The 16,328-nt window shown below is 51.4% G+C and overlaps 1 protein-coding gene across 1 annotated transcript; it reads right to left on the reverse strand.

Moving 5' to 3' along the window:
• Nucleotides 1-1,086: 1,086 nt before the first annotated feature.
• Nucleotides 1,087-9,429, reverse strand: SLC30A2 (solute carrier family 30 member 2). Its single transcript, XM_061147840.1, has 8 exons — nucleotides 8,860-9,429; nucleotides 7,971-8,188; nucleotides 6,873-7,019; nucleotides 6,042-6,195; nucleotides 5,089-5,263; nucleotides 4,248-4,353; nucleotides 2,784-2,918; nucleotides 1,087-2,285 (listed from the first exon to the last, which is right to left on the reverse strand). Exons 1-8 carry the CDS (start codon nucleotides 8,907-8,909, stop codon nucleotides 2,140-2,142), a joined length of 1,131 nt encoding a protein of 376 aa, XP_061003823.1. The 5' UTR covers nucleotides 8,910-9,429; the 3' UTR covers nucleotides 1,087-2,139.
• Nucleotides 9,430-16,328: the final 6,899 nt, after the last annotated feature.

The raw sequence follows: 16,328 nt of genomic DNA on the forward strand, positions 1-16,328 counted from the left end.
TGACTAGTGACTAGCTCGCTGGCCAGAACATGCTGTCCCCAAGGCCACTCCAAGGCCTCCCACCTCCTTCCTCCAGTTTGACCTCTGGCCCCTGGATGACTGGAGTCATCCCTGGAGACGCTTACAGCGTGGGGTGCCGAGAAGGCTCTCTCTCTGGGGAGGCATGGGGCTGCTAGATTGTTGAGGTGGAGGGGGGACAGTCTGGCCCTGAGTCAAGGACAGTGGGTGAGGAAGCACACAGCTGCAGCCCAGGCAGCCTTCCCAGGGTGGGGAGGACTCCAAGTGCCAGGCCCAGATGGGGAAAGAGGCACCTTTTCCCTCCCAACTCCTAGCTGCTGCACCCAGAACACTGAACTGCCTTGGCCAGGCCTCGCCTGTGGGCTGCCAAGCCAAAAGGCTCATACTGTACCAACACGCAGCCCAGAGCAGGTCCCCAGCCCCTGCTGTAGGGGGAGGCCTAGGGGAACGAAGCAGAAATCCCAGACCTGCCTCACACCGGCTGTGTGACTTTGGGCACGTGACTCAACCTCTCTGAGCCTCGGTTTTCTCATCTGTAAAAAGGGAGGACAGCAATGGCTGTCTCTTGAGATGGGTGTACAGACTTGGCATACAGCACAGCCTAGGATCTGGGTTCTTGTGGCCTGTGATGGCTGGGGGGAGGAAGACTGGGGTGGAATGGAGCTCCATCAATCAGAAGTCTCTCTCACACACACACATCCAAGCCAACACAACTTCCCACTGGTTTTAAGGGGCTGAAGAACCTGCAGATAGACTGAGATCACAGGCAACCCCAGATGGGAGTGCCGAAAAGGCACAAAGAAGTCATTTCCCAGGTGGGAAGAGAGAGGCTCAGAGGGGCAGGCGAGAGTGACCAGCCCCTCCTGCTCCCACCGTAGGTCATGACAGGGTCAGGACAAACCCAGTGCTGCCCCAGGAGGCTGGAAGCCCAGCTGACTTCTCCGGCCATCCTTCCAGAATGATGAGAAAAGGAACCACTCTTCCACAACCACCATGTGCTCAGCCCACTTTGGCTCCAAGCCTCACAACAACCCTGTGAGGTGGGTGTCCACATTCTCAGTCCACAGATGAGACAGGCCCTGACCCTCCTGAGGGCACAGACCATTAGATCAGGGCCACCTGCCAACTGTGCGCGCTGCCTCCTCTGCGACACAGACTGGGGACAGGTCCCTTCACTTCATTGCAGAGGTGCAAGCCACCTCCTAGTTCAGGAAGCCAGGGGTTTCTATTTAGGTTGTACCCACTTTGTCGTCCTGGACAACACGCAGGCCAGGACACGCAGGCAATGGAGCCAGCCCAACCATATCTGATGTCAGGCTCCTTGACCCCAGGACACAGTCAGAGCAAAAGGAGTGGCCAGCGAGCTCTTGAGCTGCTGGGGGCAGAACCCAAGCTGAAATCTCCACCCACCTCCACCTCTCCTGCCAGGGCACCTTTGCATTGGCACAGCTTCCTGGGGGAGGGAGGGATAAGGAAAGAAGAATCCAGCAGGTCCTTACCTAGTCAGAAGCCCCCTCCCTCCAGGAAAAGGAAACGTGAAATAAAATCATAGTGAAATGATTCAGGCACAGATCAGCCTCAGGTGCCCCCCCGGATCCTGATTTCTGGGGCCCATGGCCTCCTTAAAGCGTATTGTCGGAGGCAGAGGAAGGGGACTGGGTTTGTAGAGCTGCTTCGCAGATGCATGAGGCAGAGGCCAGACAGACCGAAGATGGGGAATGAGGCAGGCAGGTGAGGAGACAACGAGGCCGGCCTCCCCCCTGCCACCCATCTCTGTGCCTCACTGCCTTTCCAGAGGCTGGTGGTGGGGCGGCATTAGCTGAGGACTAGGCCTGAACTCTGCCCCGCCAGGAGCCGGAGGAACATGGTCACACCAGCTCCATACCTGCCAGGTTCCCCTCCTGGGGCTGGGGGTAGTCAGATGAGGGAGGCGAGGGAAGAGCCCGTTCCCGGAGGTGGACAATGCCCCTTGACACTGAACATGGAGCGGCGGTTAGGAGAAGGACCTGGTTCTCCAGGGCAGGCAGAGACCTGGCTGAGCCTGGCAGTGGTGGTGGGGGGCGACACTCAGTCCAGCCATCGGCAGGCCTATCCCCGCCCCGTTGGTGCCTGGCCGGGTGGTCAGTCCGAGGGGCCCCGGCATGACTGACAGTCCTTCATGTCCTCAGAGTAGTCCTCGATCTGGATGGTCATGGTGTGGAACTGGAACGTCCCCTGCAGGCGGTTGCTGGCTGCCTTCAGCACAGCCTGGGCATCTGCGTTCTCAGCTGGGGGACAAGAAGACACGTGGGGGGGAGAGGGGAGGCACCAGAGAACCAATTACTCACTCTTGGGCCCTTAGGAGTGAGTAGGAGGCAAGTCTCAAATCCTATCCCCAGCAGAACAAGATAGGGGGCTGTGAACATCAAGAAACCCCCAGACTCATTCTTGTACCAGGCAACCCTCTGGTTCCCCCACCTGGCACATACAACCCTGAAAGAGTCGGAAAAGCTCTGGCTTTAAGGCTCGGAGTCTTTCCTCTGCCACTTACTAGCTGTAAAAGCCAGGGCGAGTGCCTTTACCACCTCCCACCCCGCCTCAGTTTCTTCATCTATAAATGGGACCTGATGATCAAATAAATAACAAGTGCCCAGTACTCAGCATGGGGTCAGATCCAAAGCACTGGCACTGTGAGTACCTGGCATCATCCAGACCCATTGGGCGGGGATGGCCCCGGGTCCCCGGCTGCCTCTCCCGCACCCACCCTGAGTGCTCCCGCCACTCACCGATGGCGATGTGGACAGACAGGATAGGCTGGGCCGTGGTCAGCGCCCAGATGTGCAGGCTGTGCAAGGCTTCCACGCCCTCTATGGACAGCAGCAGATTCCGCACGGCTGTGAAGTCCACCCCCTTGGGGGTCCCTGAGGACGACAGGGACAGGGGCTGAAGGACAGGGCTCCCTCCCACCCACGCTGCTTCCTGCTCCTCACACGGCGCCTCACGCAGACCTCCTTGGCCGGCAGAGCTGAGGTTGCCCCTGCCCCCGAAACGAGCCCCATAGTGTCACCCTGTTGTATTTTCCTCCTCACACTTGACACTGTCAGAAATGATCTTATTTGTTAGTTTCTTGCTATCTCCCTGTCTCAGATGGAAACTCTACATGCGAGCAGGACAACTGTTTGGTTTATCACCCTATTCTCAGTGCCTCTTCCCCTAGTATATGCTTGTTATAAAATTTTTTTAAGATAAAGAAGGCAACCCGGGGCTCCCTGCACCCCCATGTAGCATCCTTGTCATCACTTTTATCTGGGTCCATCACATTCTTGGAGAAAATGCTCTGACCTGCAGCTGAACACTCAGGCTGACCCCAAACCAGGACCCAGACTGATTCCAACCACAGAGACGTATGGCTCCAGACCCGGAGCTCCAGAAAGCCAGGTAAGTAGGTGTTGTAACTTGGGGTAGACCATTCGCTACCACTAAGCACCCCTCAAAGCCCTGCCATGTCTTCCCGAGGCGGGCGCACCTCAGGAAAGAAGGCCTGAGCTGGAGTGGATTCAGTAGTCTTTTTTGTCCAGTTCCAACTATCTTTTTCTCATCCTCAGTCTGGCCCCACAGCACTGTGCAATGAGAAGCATAATCCTCACCCCGAAAGGGAAGGCAAGTGGAGACTCAGGACGCATATGAGGAAGGGCAGGAGGGCCAGGTGCTAAAGACACACTTGGAAGCCCCCAGACTTGGCAGGGAGGACACATCCCAGAAGGAAGGAGGCACCCTTGGGGTAGGGGGACAGAAAGGACGATCCAGGGGACATTTCCGGAATAACCACACCTGAGGACCCTGCTCAATAAGATTAGTCTGGGCCCCAGGAGGTTCTCCAGACCTTGCCCCCCGCCCCCCACCATGTGCTGTGATGCACCCCCACACCCAACACACACACACACACACACACACACACACACACACACACACACTGCATGGTCAGTCATGTCCGACTCTTTGTGACCCCATTGACTGTAGCCCACCAGCCTCCTCTATCCGTGGGATTTCCCAGGCAAGAATACTGGAGTGGGTTGCCAGCTCCTCCTCCAGGGGAACCTTCACAACCCAGGGATCGAACTGGTGTCTGCTCAATTGGCAGGCAGATTCTTTGCCCCTGAGCCACCTGGGAAACTCACATATACACAGACTCGAGCTTATCTTAGCACTAGAAAGTAAAGAGCAAAAAGGGAGCCCCAAGCTCAGGTTACCTTCCATCAGCACCAGGATCACATCTCTCAGGACGGTCAAGGTTGTCCCCAGGACGAGGATGGAGAACAGGAAGGTGCAGATGGGGTCTATAAACTTGTACTCTGGCTACAAGGAAAGAGAGGCAGAGCTGGGGGTCACCAGCCAACACTTCAGCCTTCCTTCTCCCCTCCCACCCAGTAGTGAGTCAGAGAGAAGGGCTTTTTCTGCAGGGTGGGCACCAGCTTCACCCCGACCCTGCCGCCCAGTTCTCTACCTTTAATTCTGTGTCCAGAAGGACAGGCAGGACGTACCACAGTTCAGGATAAGACACCATGCCTCCCCACCCCTCCCTGCCCAAGGGGCTAAGCCATAGACAGAGCTAAATGGAATCTTAGGCACCATCTGGCCCAACATCCCAGCTTTATAGGTGGGGTAACAGAGGCTCAATTAGAGCAAGGGACTCCTCTACATCATGCAGCTAGCAAGGGATGATCTAAAGCTTCAAACCCAACGCTGGGCTCTTTCCATTACACCCCACTGCCTCTATGTAATGGGCAATGCCCAGGCTTCAGCAGCCTACAGTCCTGGATTTGAATCTGACTCTACAACTTACCAGCTAAGTGATGCTGTGCAAGTCATTGAGCCTTTCTGGGCGGCAGAAAACACCACCACCTCCCTTCAGGGTTCTCATCAAGATCAGAAGCGCTAATGCTTTGTGGGTATTGGGTAAATGTTTCTTCCCTCTCCCACCCTTCTGCCTGGAGCTGGGAGGGAGCTAGAACTGGAAAGGGTCCTGTGCAGAGAGAAGCCCCCAGGTGACCTACACTCCCTCCCCTACTTCCCCCTGTCCCCAGCTCTAACCTTGAAGTATAAAATAAAGGCTGCCACCAAAACGCCCAAGCTCTGCAGAAAGTCTCCAATGACGTGGATAAAGGCAGCTCGGACACTGGGGCTTCCCTGCTCCTGGCTGGCGTTGTGGCCGTGCTCGGGGTTGTGGCTGTGTCCATGGCCAGACTGGTGAAGAATCAACCCCATTCTATGGGAGTGGAGACAAGGCCCAGGGGCTTGCAGAGGGAGCAGATGGAAGCTTCAAATTCGGCTAGGCAGAGGCCCCCATCAGGACTAACTAGGCAGGTCAAAATCCCAGCCCCCACCCAAGACTGCATGATCCCTTTGGCCACAGAAGGAGCCCGACGAATGTGGCCTTGGTTCAGAGTTTTGCCAATGGGAGGAGGGGCTCAGCTCCATCCAATGCCAGGCTGAACCTGGGCACAAAGCTGCCCCAGTGCCAAACCTCAGAGCAGAAGGGTGCTACAGAGGAGATCGAGTTCCCCCCAGCATGTCACAGAAGGTGAAGCTGAGGCCCAGAGAGGGAAGTGGCTTGCCCAAGGCCACTGGGCAAGGGGGAGAGAACCCAAAATAGACACCCCCGCTCTACACAACTTACGTCTCAATGAGACCAACTTCAGGCACATCAGATGGAAAATGGCTTTGAGATTCCGTCCCTAGGGACCCCTGCTCCAGTAAGCACTAGACTCACCCCTCCCCACAACAGGTAGGAAGCCTGTCTCTGGTTATTCACTACACGTCTAGGGTGGGGACTTGATGTCGCCCCAGGTTTACAGTTCTTGATGGCCTGGCCCTAGGCCTCAGGCAGGACCCAGGTGTTCCAGGTGCCAGAGCTCAGAGCACAAGGGAGATTCTGATCCTGCAGCCATCCTGGTGTGAGGCATGGCCCCCTCCTAAAAAGAGCAGGCCTGTAGGTATGACTGTGAGGATGGGGAGGGTTCCCAGGGACCCCAGGCCACACTCACATGATGTTCATGACCACAGCACAGCCCGACGTGATCAGCATGGTCTGCTTCTCAATCTCATAGTCTCCAGAGATCAGCCGTTCCACCGCCAAGTACACCAGCACCCCCGTCATGACCCAGATGGACAGCATAGAGAGCAGGGCACCCAGGATCTCTGAGGAAGAACCCAGCCCCCAATACCAATCTTAGCATGGGGCCCTGAGGCTAAGGAGCCCCCTCTCCCTTCCCACAAAATCTGAGCCTGGGTCTGATTGGAGGTATGGCTCTGCCGGAGGTACTATGGCTGGCACCTCACCCCACCACTCATACATCTGAAAAGGTCAGAGCTAGAAGAAACTCAAGACATCATCTGGGGCAATTTTTTCTGTTGAAGCTGACTCATTAAATATATACCCATTGCTCATCTGGCAAACTGAGTCTCTGAGGAACAGAGGCTGGGCCATCTCCCACCAAGAAGAGAATGACAATGCAGCCCAGAGATGAACTTCAGAAAGCTTTCCTGACCTCTCCCTCCCCGCTAAAGCCAATCCATGGCGTTATGTGCAAAGTGAACACCACTGTCATTTATTCTTAAATAAATAAAACTTATCCTCTTAGGAAGGTGGACTTTCCTTCCCTGCAGGGTGGGAACTCCCAGAGGACAGGGGACCAGGGTTCCCCCATCAGACTGGAAGCTCTCAAAGGACAAAAGTCATGGTTGACATCCTCTTCCCCCACCCAAGTCACCCTCCTGGTTTTACGCAGGGACCCAATGCACTCACCTAAGAACTTTCATCTTAACCCACCCCCTCCTCCCCCAACTCCACCCCGCATCCCAACCAGGGCCCTCACCAGCTCGATGCCAACCAAAGTTCATGGTCTTGGTGGCTGGCCGGGAAGACATCCACAGGGAGAAGAGGCTGATAAGCATGGTGGCAAAGTCAGTGAGCATGTGGGCTGCATCTGTCATGATCGCCAAGCTATGTGCCAGGTACCCACCTGCAGGGCCAAGAGGAGGGAGGGTTCTTATCGGCTCCCCAAGGAGCCAGTTTCCCAGAGTGTGTGTGCAGCAGGGAAACCATGAGCTCTAGAGAAAGACAAAGGATTCCAGACCTCTCCACCATTAGCTGTGTAACCATGATCAAGTGACTTCCTTTCTCCGAGCCTCAACTAGCATCTGTGAAATGGGATTAGCAAAATCTACTTAGAGGATGAACATGAAAATTGAGTTCAAATTGGGCCTGGAGGGGAATACCGCTGCGGTCCAGTGGTTCGGACTCCCCACTTTCATGGCACCCTTGGCTCGGGTTCAATCCCTGGTCAGGGATCTAAGATTCCACAAGCCATGCAGCGTGGCCAAAACAACCAAAAACAAACAAACAAACAAAAAAAAAAATGGGCTTGGAAAGCATCGTAGGCACTCAATTAATGCTCTTTTCTTTTAGCATTCAGGTCTTTCCTGACCTACTAGTTGTACGCCATCTCAGGCAAGTCATTTAACCTTGTGATGCCTCAGTTGCATCATAAAAATGAGCCTATCAGGACCCATGAGGCTGTCGTGAGGATTGCGTGAGATAGTGTGCGTGTAAGAGATTCAGCATGGTGTGAGTGTGCGACAGCTGCTCAGTCATGTCTGACTCTTTGCAATCCCAAGGACTGTAGTCTGCCAGGCTCCTCTGTCCATGGGATTCTCAGGCAAGAATACTGGAGTGGGTTGCCATTTCCTTCTCCAGGGGATCTTCCCGACCCAGGGATGGAACCCTGGTCTCCCGCACTGCAGGCAGCCTCTTTACTGTCTGAGCCACCAAGGGAGGCCTACTATTAGCATGGCAAGCATACAGTAAATGGGGCTGTTGGTATTAATACTACAGGAACATTCAGGAGAAAAGCCTTATGGATCATCCAGACTACCCATGTGCCAATTTCATGCAATTAGCCCAGAGTCCTTACCAATGACTTCCCCAATCATGAACAACAGGCAGAAGGCAGAAGCCACACAGAGCTGCCGCCAGGCCCTCTTCTTGGGGTCGCAGTGACTGCCAGGACCCTTCTGGGAATGGCAGTAATGGCTGCTCTGCGGAGCCGGCTCAGTGGGCTGCAAGGCCAGGCCAGGTGAAGACGCCGGAGGGCTGCTGCTGGTCCCATCCTCCCACAGAGTTGTGTAAGTCCTGTCCAGAGAGAAAGGGTGAGGGATGAGATGGGAGCAAAGAGGGCTGACTCTAGTTTTACCTCTCTGTGGGGCCTGCGCGTTCCCCTGTGCCCGTTTGGAAAAAGAGTTAAGGATATACTCCAAGCTCGACAGACTCTAAGGTGTGACCAGAAGCCCCTCCTTGCAGGAGGGTGCTGGAGAATGACCAGTCCTGGAGTCTTGGCTCCGTGTGTTTTCTCCTCCTTCATTCCTCCCAGGGCTTGGAGGAGGTAAAGACCTTGGGAACAAGCCGGGGGGCTGGACTGGACCGGTTCAGTGGAGCGCGGATAAGGATCAGAGCTCATGCTCAGGGAAGACAGCAGCTCGCCCCTTCGCAAGGACTCGGAGACACCGGGCTTACCAGGGCGGGGCGGTCCCTGGGCTAAGAGCCAGCCCCGGGGGAGAGCTCCAGGCACGCCCTCCCCCGCGAACCCGCAGGGGTCAGGATCTGTGCTCTGCGGCGAGGAAGGACTGGTCCCTGTGCTCAGCCTCAATTTCCCCTTTCCTCCACCTCCCTCCCACCCCTCCTGTCGGGGCGGGGGCGGGGGTCCCAGGTTGAGCCGTCGCCAAAACCAACCACTACCAGGATGGCAGACGGGGAGGTGGGGCTGAGGTCACTGAAATTCCCGCCCCTCCCCAGGTTCTCCTTACCCGACTGCAAGCCTGGAGTCCAACAGATGCATCCTCTCGCCGGCTTTCATGCGGCCTCGCGCGCCCTGCTACGTGCTCCCTGGAGTCGCGCACTGGGCTTTCCCGCGGCGAGCGCTCACCTGCCACCAGCGCCTTGCGCGCAGCCCCCGCCTGGACCGCGCCGGGGCCGCTGAGGGGTTGTCCCGCTGTAGCTACCGCTGCTGCCCCCACGACGCCGGCGGCTGCGCGCCGCCCTGGCTGGCTTTATCAAGTCCCCGCTTCTCCGTGTGAAGCGGCGCGTCGTGCGCAAAAGCCCGCAGGGAAGGGGGAGGGTGTAGCTGGCTGCAAAGGGCCCCGGCGCTGACCCCAGCACCGGGTCCCCGGAGCCCGAGGAGCCCACCTGGCCTGCGTCGGAAAGCCTAACCGCCTCCGCCCAGCCCTGCTGCTGCTTGCTGTTTCTGCCTCCACTGCGCCCACTTGCCCCCCGCGCGGGGCTGGCTGCCTCCTGCCGGGAAGTTCTCGGGACACCGGCTTGTTGAAATCGGCTTTGAGTCGCCTAAGAGCAGGAATGTGGCTCCTAGACTCAGAATCAAGGGCTCCTGAGGCTGGGGTTGTTGTCTTCCTCCTCGGGAAACCCGTGATCGGTTTCCACCCTCCGGCTGCAGACGTCCGAGCCCTCCCAGGTTCTTCTGCGCAGGCTAGGGGGCTCCCGGGGGCGGGGTGTGCCTGCACTCAGTCTGGGACGGTAGCCTTCCTGACCGACCCGTCCTCGTCGCTCTAGCAGCACCAGTTCCTCCCCTTCTAGGGCTCTGATTAAAATCTGGGGTGACCGGCTGTATTTCCACCGCTACATGGAGCAGGGTCGCGCTTCAGCCCGGTCGCCATCTGGACTGAGCTGACACCGCCACCAGCACACCATCTATTCTCCACTGCCCCGCGGCAGCTCCCAGGAGCCAAGCGTGGTGTTCGGCCGAGAGAAGCCAGCTAGCTCTTCCTGCCGGGGTCCAGTGGGGTTGGATGTGCGTTTTGTGCGGGTCTCAGCTTATCGATGGAGTTGAAGTTTCAAACTGCCCCAGGCTCAGCTCAGATTAATCTTCTAATTTACTTGAGGGCAAAATGTGTATGCTTTAAAAAAAAAAAAAGTGTTTTATATTGTCCCTCTTGTTCCCTTAAATGGAAAGTACATGGTAAATATATGAAGATTTACAAATTGGATCCAGACACGTTTATTCATTTTACAAAAACTTTTATGCCAGAACTCCCTTAAATTAATACTTTCCTAGTACTCATTTTAATTGATTTGGAAGAGTTTAATTAGTTAAGACTGTGATATACTGAAAAGCAGCTCCATTTGTATTCTATACCTGTCTCCTTCAGAGATCCCCAAAGGTCCTATGCAAATGACCTAGCAGTTCAGACACCTCAGCAATTTTATTCTAAAAATGTAGATATCCCTACAAAGAAGGCTTCCCAGGTGGCGCTAGAGGTAAACCACCCGCCTGTCAATGAAGGAGAGAGAGGAGATTTAGGTTTGATCCCTGGGTGGGGAAGAGCCCCTGGAGGGGGTCATGGCAACCTACTCCAATATTCTTGCCTGGAGAATCTCATGGAGAGAGAAGTCTGGTGGGCTATAGTCCATGGGATTGCAAAGAGTAAAACACGACTAAAGCGACTTGGCACAGCACAGGTGGTTAAAATACACATGTAATGAAAATTTATTAATGGCCTCAGATTCTTGGGGTCTTGTTTTTTCCAGCAAAAAAATAGCTCATATATATTCTGGCTCCTCCCTCACCTCTTTGGAGCTGTTCCTTTGTAAGGTCACCAAATAAAACTTAACTCAAACCTTTTCTGTCATGCTTTTTTTTCCTGTCAACACCTATGTGTGTGTGTGTTAGTCACATAGTCATGTCCAACTCTTTGTGACCCCATGGACTGTAGTCCACCAGGCTCCTCTGTCCTCAGAATTCTCCAGGCAAGCATACTGGAATGAGTTGCCATTTCCTTCTCCAGGGGATCTTACCAACCCAGGGATCGAACCTGGGTTTCCTGCATTTCAGGAAAGCATCCTGCAGATGCTTTACCATCTAAGCCACCAGGGAAGCCCATCAACATTCCACAAGGAATCTGGTTCTGTAGGTCTGGGAAGGGGGTCTGGGAACCTATATATTTTTTAAACTCTTGTGTTCAATTCTATCATGAAATTATTGTTCTTTTTAATGGTATGTTCTTGTTGTTCAGTCGCCCAGTCATGTCTGACTCTCTGTGACCCCATGGACTGCAGCACACCAGGCCTCCTCGTCCCTCACCATCTCCCGAAGTTTGCCCAAGTTCATGTCCATTGCATCAGTGATGCCGTCCAGCCTTATCATCCTCTGATGCTCTCTTCTTCTTCAGCCCTCAATCTCTCCCAGCATAAGGGACTTTTCCAACGAGTCAGCTGTTCGCATAAGATGACCAGAACACTGGAGCTTCAGCTTCAGTTCTTCCAACGAATGTTCAGGGTTGATTTCCCTTAAGGTTGACTGATTTGATCTTCTTGCTGTCCAGGGGATTTTCAGGAGCCTTGGGGCTTCCCTGGTGGCTTAGAGGGTAAAGCTCCGCCTGCAACGCAGGAGACCCGGGTTCAATCCCTGAGTCGGAAAGATTCCCCTGGAGAAAGAAATGGCAACCCACTCTAGTACTCTTGCCTGGAAAATCCCATGGACGGAGGAGCCTGGGAGGCTGCAGTCCATGGGGTTCCAAAGAGTCGGAGACGACAGAACGACTTCACTTTCTCCAACACCACAGTTCAAAGGCATCAATTCTTTGGCACTCTGCCTTCTTTACAGTCCAGCGCTCACAACTATACATGACCACTGGGAAGACCATAGCCTTGATTATACAGACCTTTGTCGGCAGAGTAATGTCTCTGCTTTTCAGCACAGTCTAAGTTTGTCATAGCTTTCCTGCCAACAAGCAATCATCTAATTTCATGGCTACAGTCACGATCCTCAGTGATCTTAGAGACCAAGAACAGGAAATTTGTCACTACTTCCACCTTTTCCTCTTCTCTTTGCCATGAAGTAATGTGGCCAGATACCATGATCTTAGTTTTTTTTTTTTTAATATTTAATTTTAAGCCCGTTCTTTCACTCTCCTTCACCCTCATCAAGAGGCTCTTTAGTTCCTCTGCGCTTTCTGCCATTAGAGTGGTATTGTGCACATATCTGAGGTTGTTGATGTTTCTCTCACTTATCTTGACTCCAGCTTGTAACTCATCCATCCTGGCATTTCTCATGATGTGCTCAGTGTACAGATTAAACAAACAGGGTGACAGCAGACAGCCCTGTCATACTCCTTTCTCATTCTTGAACCAATCAGTTGTTCCATACAGGATTCTAACTGTTGCTTCTTGACCCGCATACAGGTTTCTTGAGAAACAGGTGAGATGGTCTGGTAGTCTCATTACTCGAACAGCTTTCCCCAGTTTATTATGATATGCACAGTCAAAGGCTTTAGTGTAACTGATGAAACAGAGGTAGATGTTTTCCTGGAATTCCCTAGCTTTCTCTGTGATCCAGTGAATGTTGGCAATTTGACCTCTGGTTCCTCTTCCTTTTCTAAAACCAGCTTGGACATCTGGAAGTTGTTGGTTCACATAATGCTGAAGCCTAGCATGCAAGATTTTAAGTGTGACCTTACTTATGGCAGAAAGTGAAGAGGAACTAAAAAGCCTCTTGATGAAAGTGAAAGAGGAGAGTGAAAAAGTTGGCTTAAAGCTTAACATTCAGAAAACTAAGATCATGGCATCTGGTCCCATCACCTCATGGGAAATAGATGGGGAGACAGTGGAAACAGTGTCAGACTCTATTTTTTTGGGCTCTAAAATCACTACAGACGGTGACTGCAGCCATGGAATTAAAAGATGCTTACTCCAAAAAAAAAAAAAAAAAAAGATGCTTACTCCTTGGAAGGAAAGTTATGACCAACCTAGATAGCATATTAAAAAGCAGAGACATTACTTTGCCAACAAAGGTCCGCCTAGTCAAGGCTATGGTTTTTCCAGTGGTCATGTGTGGATGTGAGAGTTGGACTGTGAAGAAAGCTGAGTGCCGAAAAATTGATGCTTTTGAACTGTGGTGTTGGAGAAGACTCTTGAGAGTCCCTTGAACTGCAAGCAGATCCAGCCAGTCCATCCTGAAGGAGATCAGTCCTGGGTGTTCATTAGAAGGACTGATGCTGAAGCTGAGACTCTAATACTTTGGCCACCTCATGCAAAGAGTTGACTCATTGGAAAAGACCCTGATGCTGGGAAGGATTGGGGGCAGGAGGAGAAGGGGACGACAGAGGAGGAGATGGCTGGATGGCATCACCGACTCAATGGGCATGGGTTTGAGTAAACTCCGGGAGTTTGTGATGGACAGGGAGGCCTGGCATGCTGCGATTCATGGGGTTGCAAAGAGTCGGACACGACTGAGTGACTGAACTGAACTGAACTGAACTGAACTGAACTACTAGCATGGGAGATGAGTATGATTGTCTGATGGCTAGCACATTCTTTTGTACTGCCCTTCTTGGGAATTGGGGTGAGGTTTGACCTTTTCCAGTCCTGTGGCCACTGCTGGGTCTTCCAGATGTGCAGACATATTGGATGTAACACCTTGATGACCTTATCCTTTAGGCTTTTGAATAGTTCTCCTGGAATTCTGTTGCATCACTAGCTTTATTAACAGCAGTGTTTCCTAAGGCCCACTTGACTTTGCTATCCAGAATGTCTGGCTCTGGATGACTGACCACACCATCATAGAAATCCGGTTCATTAAGATCTATTTTGCACAGTTCTTCTGCATATTCTTTCCATCTCTTCTTGATCTCGTTAGCGTCTACTAGGTCTCTATCGTTTCTGTTCTTTATTGTGTCCATCTTGAGCGAAATATTCCTTGATATCTCCAATTTTCCTGAAGAGATCTCTAGTCTTTCCCCTTCTGTTGTTTTCTTCTAGTTTTATACACTCTTCATCAAAGAAGGCCTTCTTGTCTGTCCGTGCTGTTCTTTGGAACTCTGTGTTTAGTTGACTATACCTTTCCCTTTCTCCCTTGCTTCTTGCTTCACTTCTTTCTTTAGCTATTTGTATGGTATATTTTTAATGGTATAATGGTTATGATTTTGAAAAGAACCTTTATCTAACAGGTTACATGATACCTGGAATTTGCCTTAAAATAATCACAGTGAGGAGGAGTAATGATAGAGAAGAAACAAGTGTGTCAGTAACTACTGAAATGGAGCAGTGAGTAAGGAGGGTATGTTATACTGTTCACTGTACTTTTCTGTACATTTGAAATTTCCCGGAATTAAAGGTTTAGGGGGAAATAAACCTCTGGTGATTCTAATGCAGCCGCCAAAACTGTATTCAAGATTTATGGAGTAACCCCTCTGAAGCCAATTTCTTTGCAGCATGATCTTAAAAGAAACTTATTGATCAGGAAGACTTCATACCACCTTTGAGTGTTCCGGTTTGCAAGTGCCCTTTGTGTGGCAACTACAGATTCCCTTATTTGCAGTATCAGATATCTCCCTGGAATTCACATTTCTGATTACAGAGCCTTGACTGCCCTCCCCACTCCCTCTGATAAGTGACAAGGTAGTGGATAGATATACTTATCTCACACATGATCTGTGTGAGAACTCTGGGGAACTCTGGAGGTAGAATGTGGACTGGTTGTAACACTGATTTTTGTGATTTCAAGGAGGTGAAAACTTCTCTCCTTTTGGCCTCAAATTCCTTCAGGCTTCTATAAGAGGATATTTTAGGACTATTAAAAAAAAGCGTGGGGTTGTCAAAAAAGGGTAGTAGCTACATCCACACAGGAGGAGGCAGACACATGAAGAGTCCCTAGGGGTTCATAATGTGGTTTTTTTTCTTTTATTCTATTTTTCTTTCTTTAATTGAAGTGCAGTTGATTTACAGTGTTTCAGACATATAGCCAAGTGATTCAATTAAACATATAATACTCTTTTTCCGGATCGGCTAAGTAGCAACATCAGATTTCAGTATATAGTATATAACTCTAAAATTAGTTCTGTGCACTTGTATGTGGTTTTTGTTGTTGTTAAGTATTTTATTTATTTATTTGACAGCACTGGGTCTTAGCTGTGGAACACGGGATCTTCAGTAGAGTGTGGGATATAGTTCCCCGACCACGGATTGAACCGTGGTCCCTTGCATTGGGAACGTAGAGTCTTAGCCACTGGACCACCAGGGAATCCCTTTTGTATGTAATATGTTACACTTTTTTTTTTTTTTAACTCTTGCTTCAAAACTTGAAAAAGGACTGGAAATGAAAGCAAAATTTGATTCCCTGAAATTCACAGGTATCAAGTTAGCCTTGGAAAAAGTCCCAGAAGTGAAAATGGGCGGAGGTGTGAGGGTTGAAAGCATTTTCATAAGGTTGAATTACACAGACGGGCTAGTTCTGGAGGATGTCACATGAATGAGTAAGTTGGGAAATGCTGGGTTCAATGTTCAATCCACCAAAAAACATTCAGATCAGTTCAGTTCAGTTCAGTTCAGTCATTCAGTCGTGTCTGACTCTTTGCGACCCTATGGACTGCAGCATGCCAGACCTCCCTGTTCATCACCAACTCCCGGAGTTTACTCAAACTAATGTCCATCGAGTTGGTGATGCCATCCAACCATCTCCTCCTCTGTCGTCCCCTTCTCCTCCTGCCCTCAATCTTTCCCAGCATCAGGGTCTTTTCAAATGAGTCAGTTCTTCAAATTAGGTGGCCAAAGTATTGGAGCTTCAGCTTCAACATCAGTCCTTACAATGAATATTCAGGACTGATTTCTTTTAGGATGGAATATCCTAAAACATAAGAGCTTTAAAGATCAGGTGGTATTCCAAACACCATGAACTTTATGGCAGGACTGCACAGAGCCCTTAAGTTGCTACTGAGTTCTGAATGTCAAAAAGGGTGGGACGGACTCTGCAGCATTCCTCAAATTCCTAAATCTTAAGGGTCTCAGACCCAGTTGATGCACCTCCATCAGACTGACTCAGCCTCACCTCTCTCCCAGCCCCTTGTTCCTGGAGAGCCTGATGTTTCAGCCATGGTCATCATCTCATGACCTAGCACAGGTGGCTGGCTTGGCCTTCCCTGGAGTAAATCTGGGCCCCAGCAGAGCCTCTATGGTGACCACCATGGTGGGGGCAGCAGCAGCTCTAGCCCTCTAACCATAAGCCTTGACAGATTTTGTTTTATTTGCTTTTTTGTAAAGCAAGTACCTGACTTAAGCTCTGATTATCATTCATTTTAAAAGAGGCAACCACTTTAAGGGGCGTATGTCTAGCAAACACCTTGGGTGCCTCTACCCACTGAGATTCCTCTGTTTTCGCAATCTTAGTTGATTTGGCTAACTGACAATTTGGGTCACTCGATTTTTTTTTTTCTCTTCTCACACTTTAAAATCCCACGCTTATGCTTTAAATTCATCAATAAAGAGTGAG

The sequence above is a fragment of the Dama dama genome, chromosome 8, assembly GCF_033118175.1.
Source record: "Dama dama isolate Ldn47 chromosome 8, ASM3311817v1, whole genome shotgun sequence".
NCBI classification, from domain to species: Eukaryota; Metazoa; Chordata; class Mammalia; order Artiodactyla; family Cervidae; genus Dama; species Dama dama.

What these genes read in the sequence shown, in the direction of transcription:
- SLC30A2 (XM_061147840.1), bottom strand. Translation starts at nt 8,909, where the DNA reads ATGAAAGCCGGCGAGAGGATGCATCTGTTGGACTCCAGGCTTGCAGTC. An exon ending in GACTCCAGGCTTGCAGTCGG is followed by an intron (nt 8,189 to 8,859) that starts GTAAGGAGAACC and finishes CTCTCTGGACAG; the next exon opens with GACTTACACAACTCTGTGGG. An exon ending in CCTTTATTTTATACTTCAAG is followed by an intron (nt 4,354 to 5,088) that starts GTTAGAGCTGGG and finishes CTTTCCTTGTAG; the next exon opens with CCAGAGTACAAGTTTATAGA.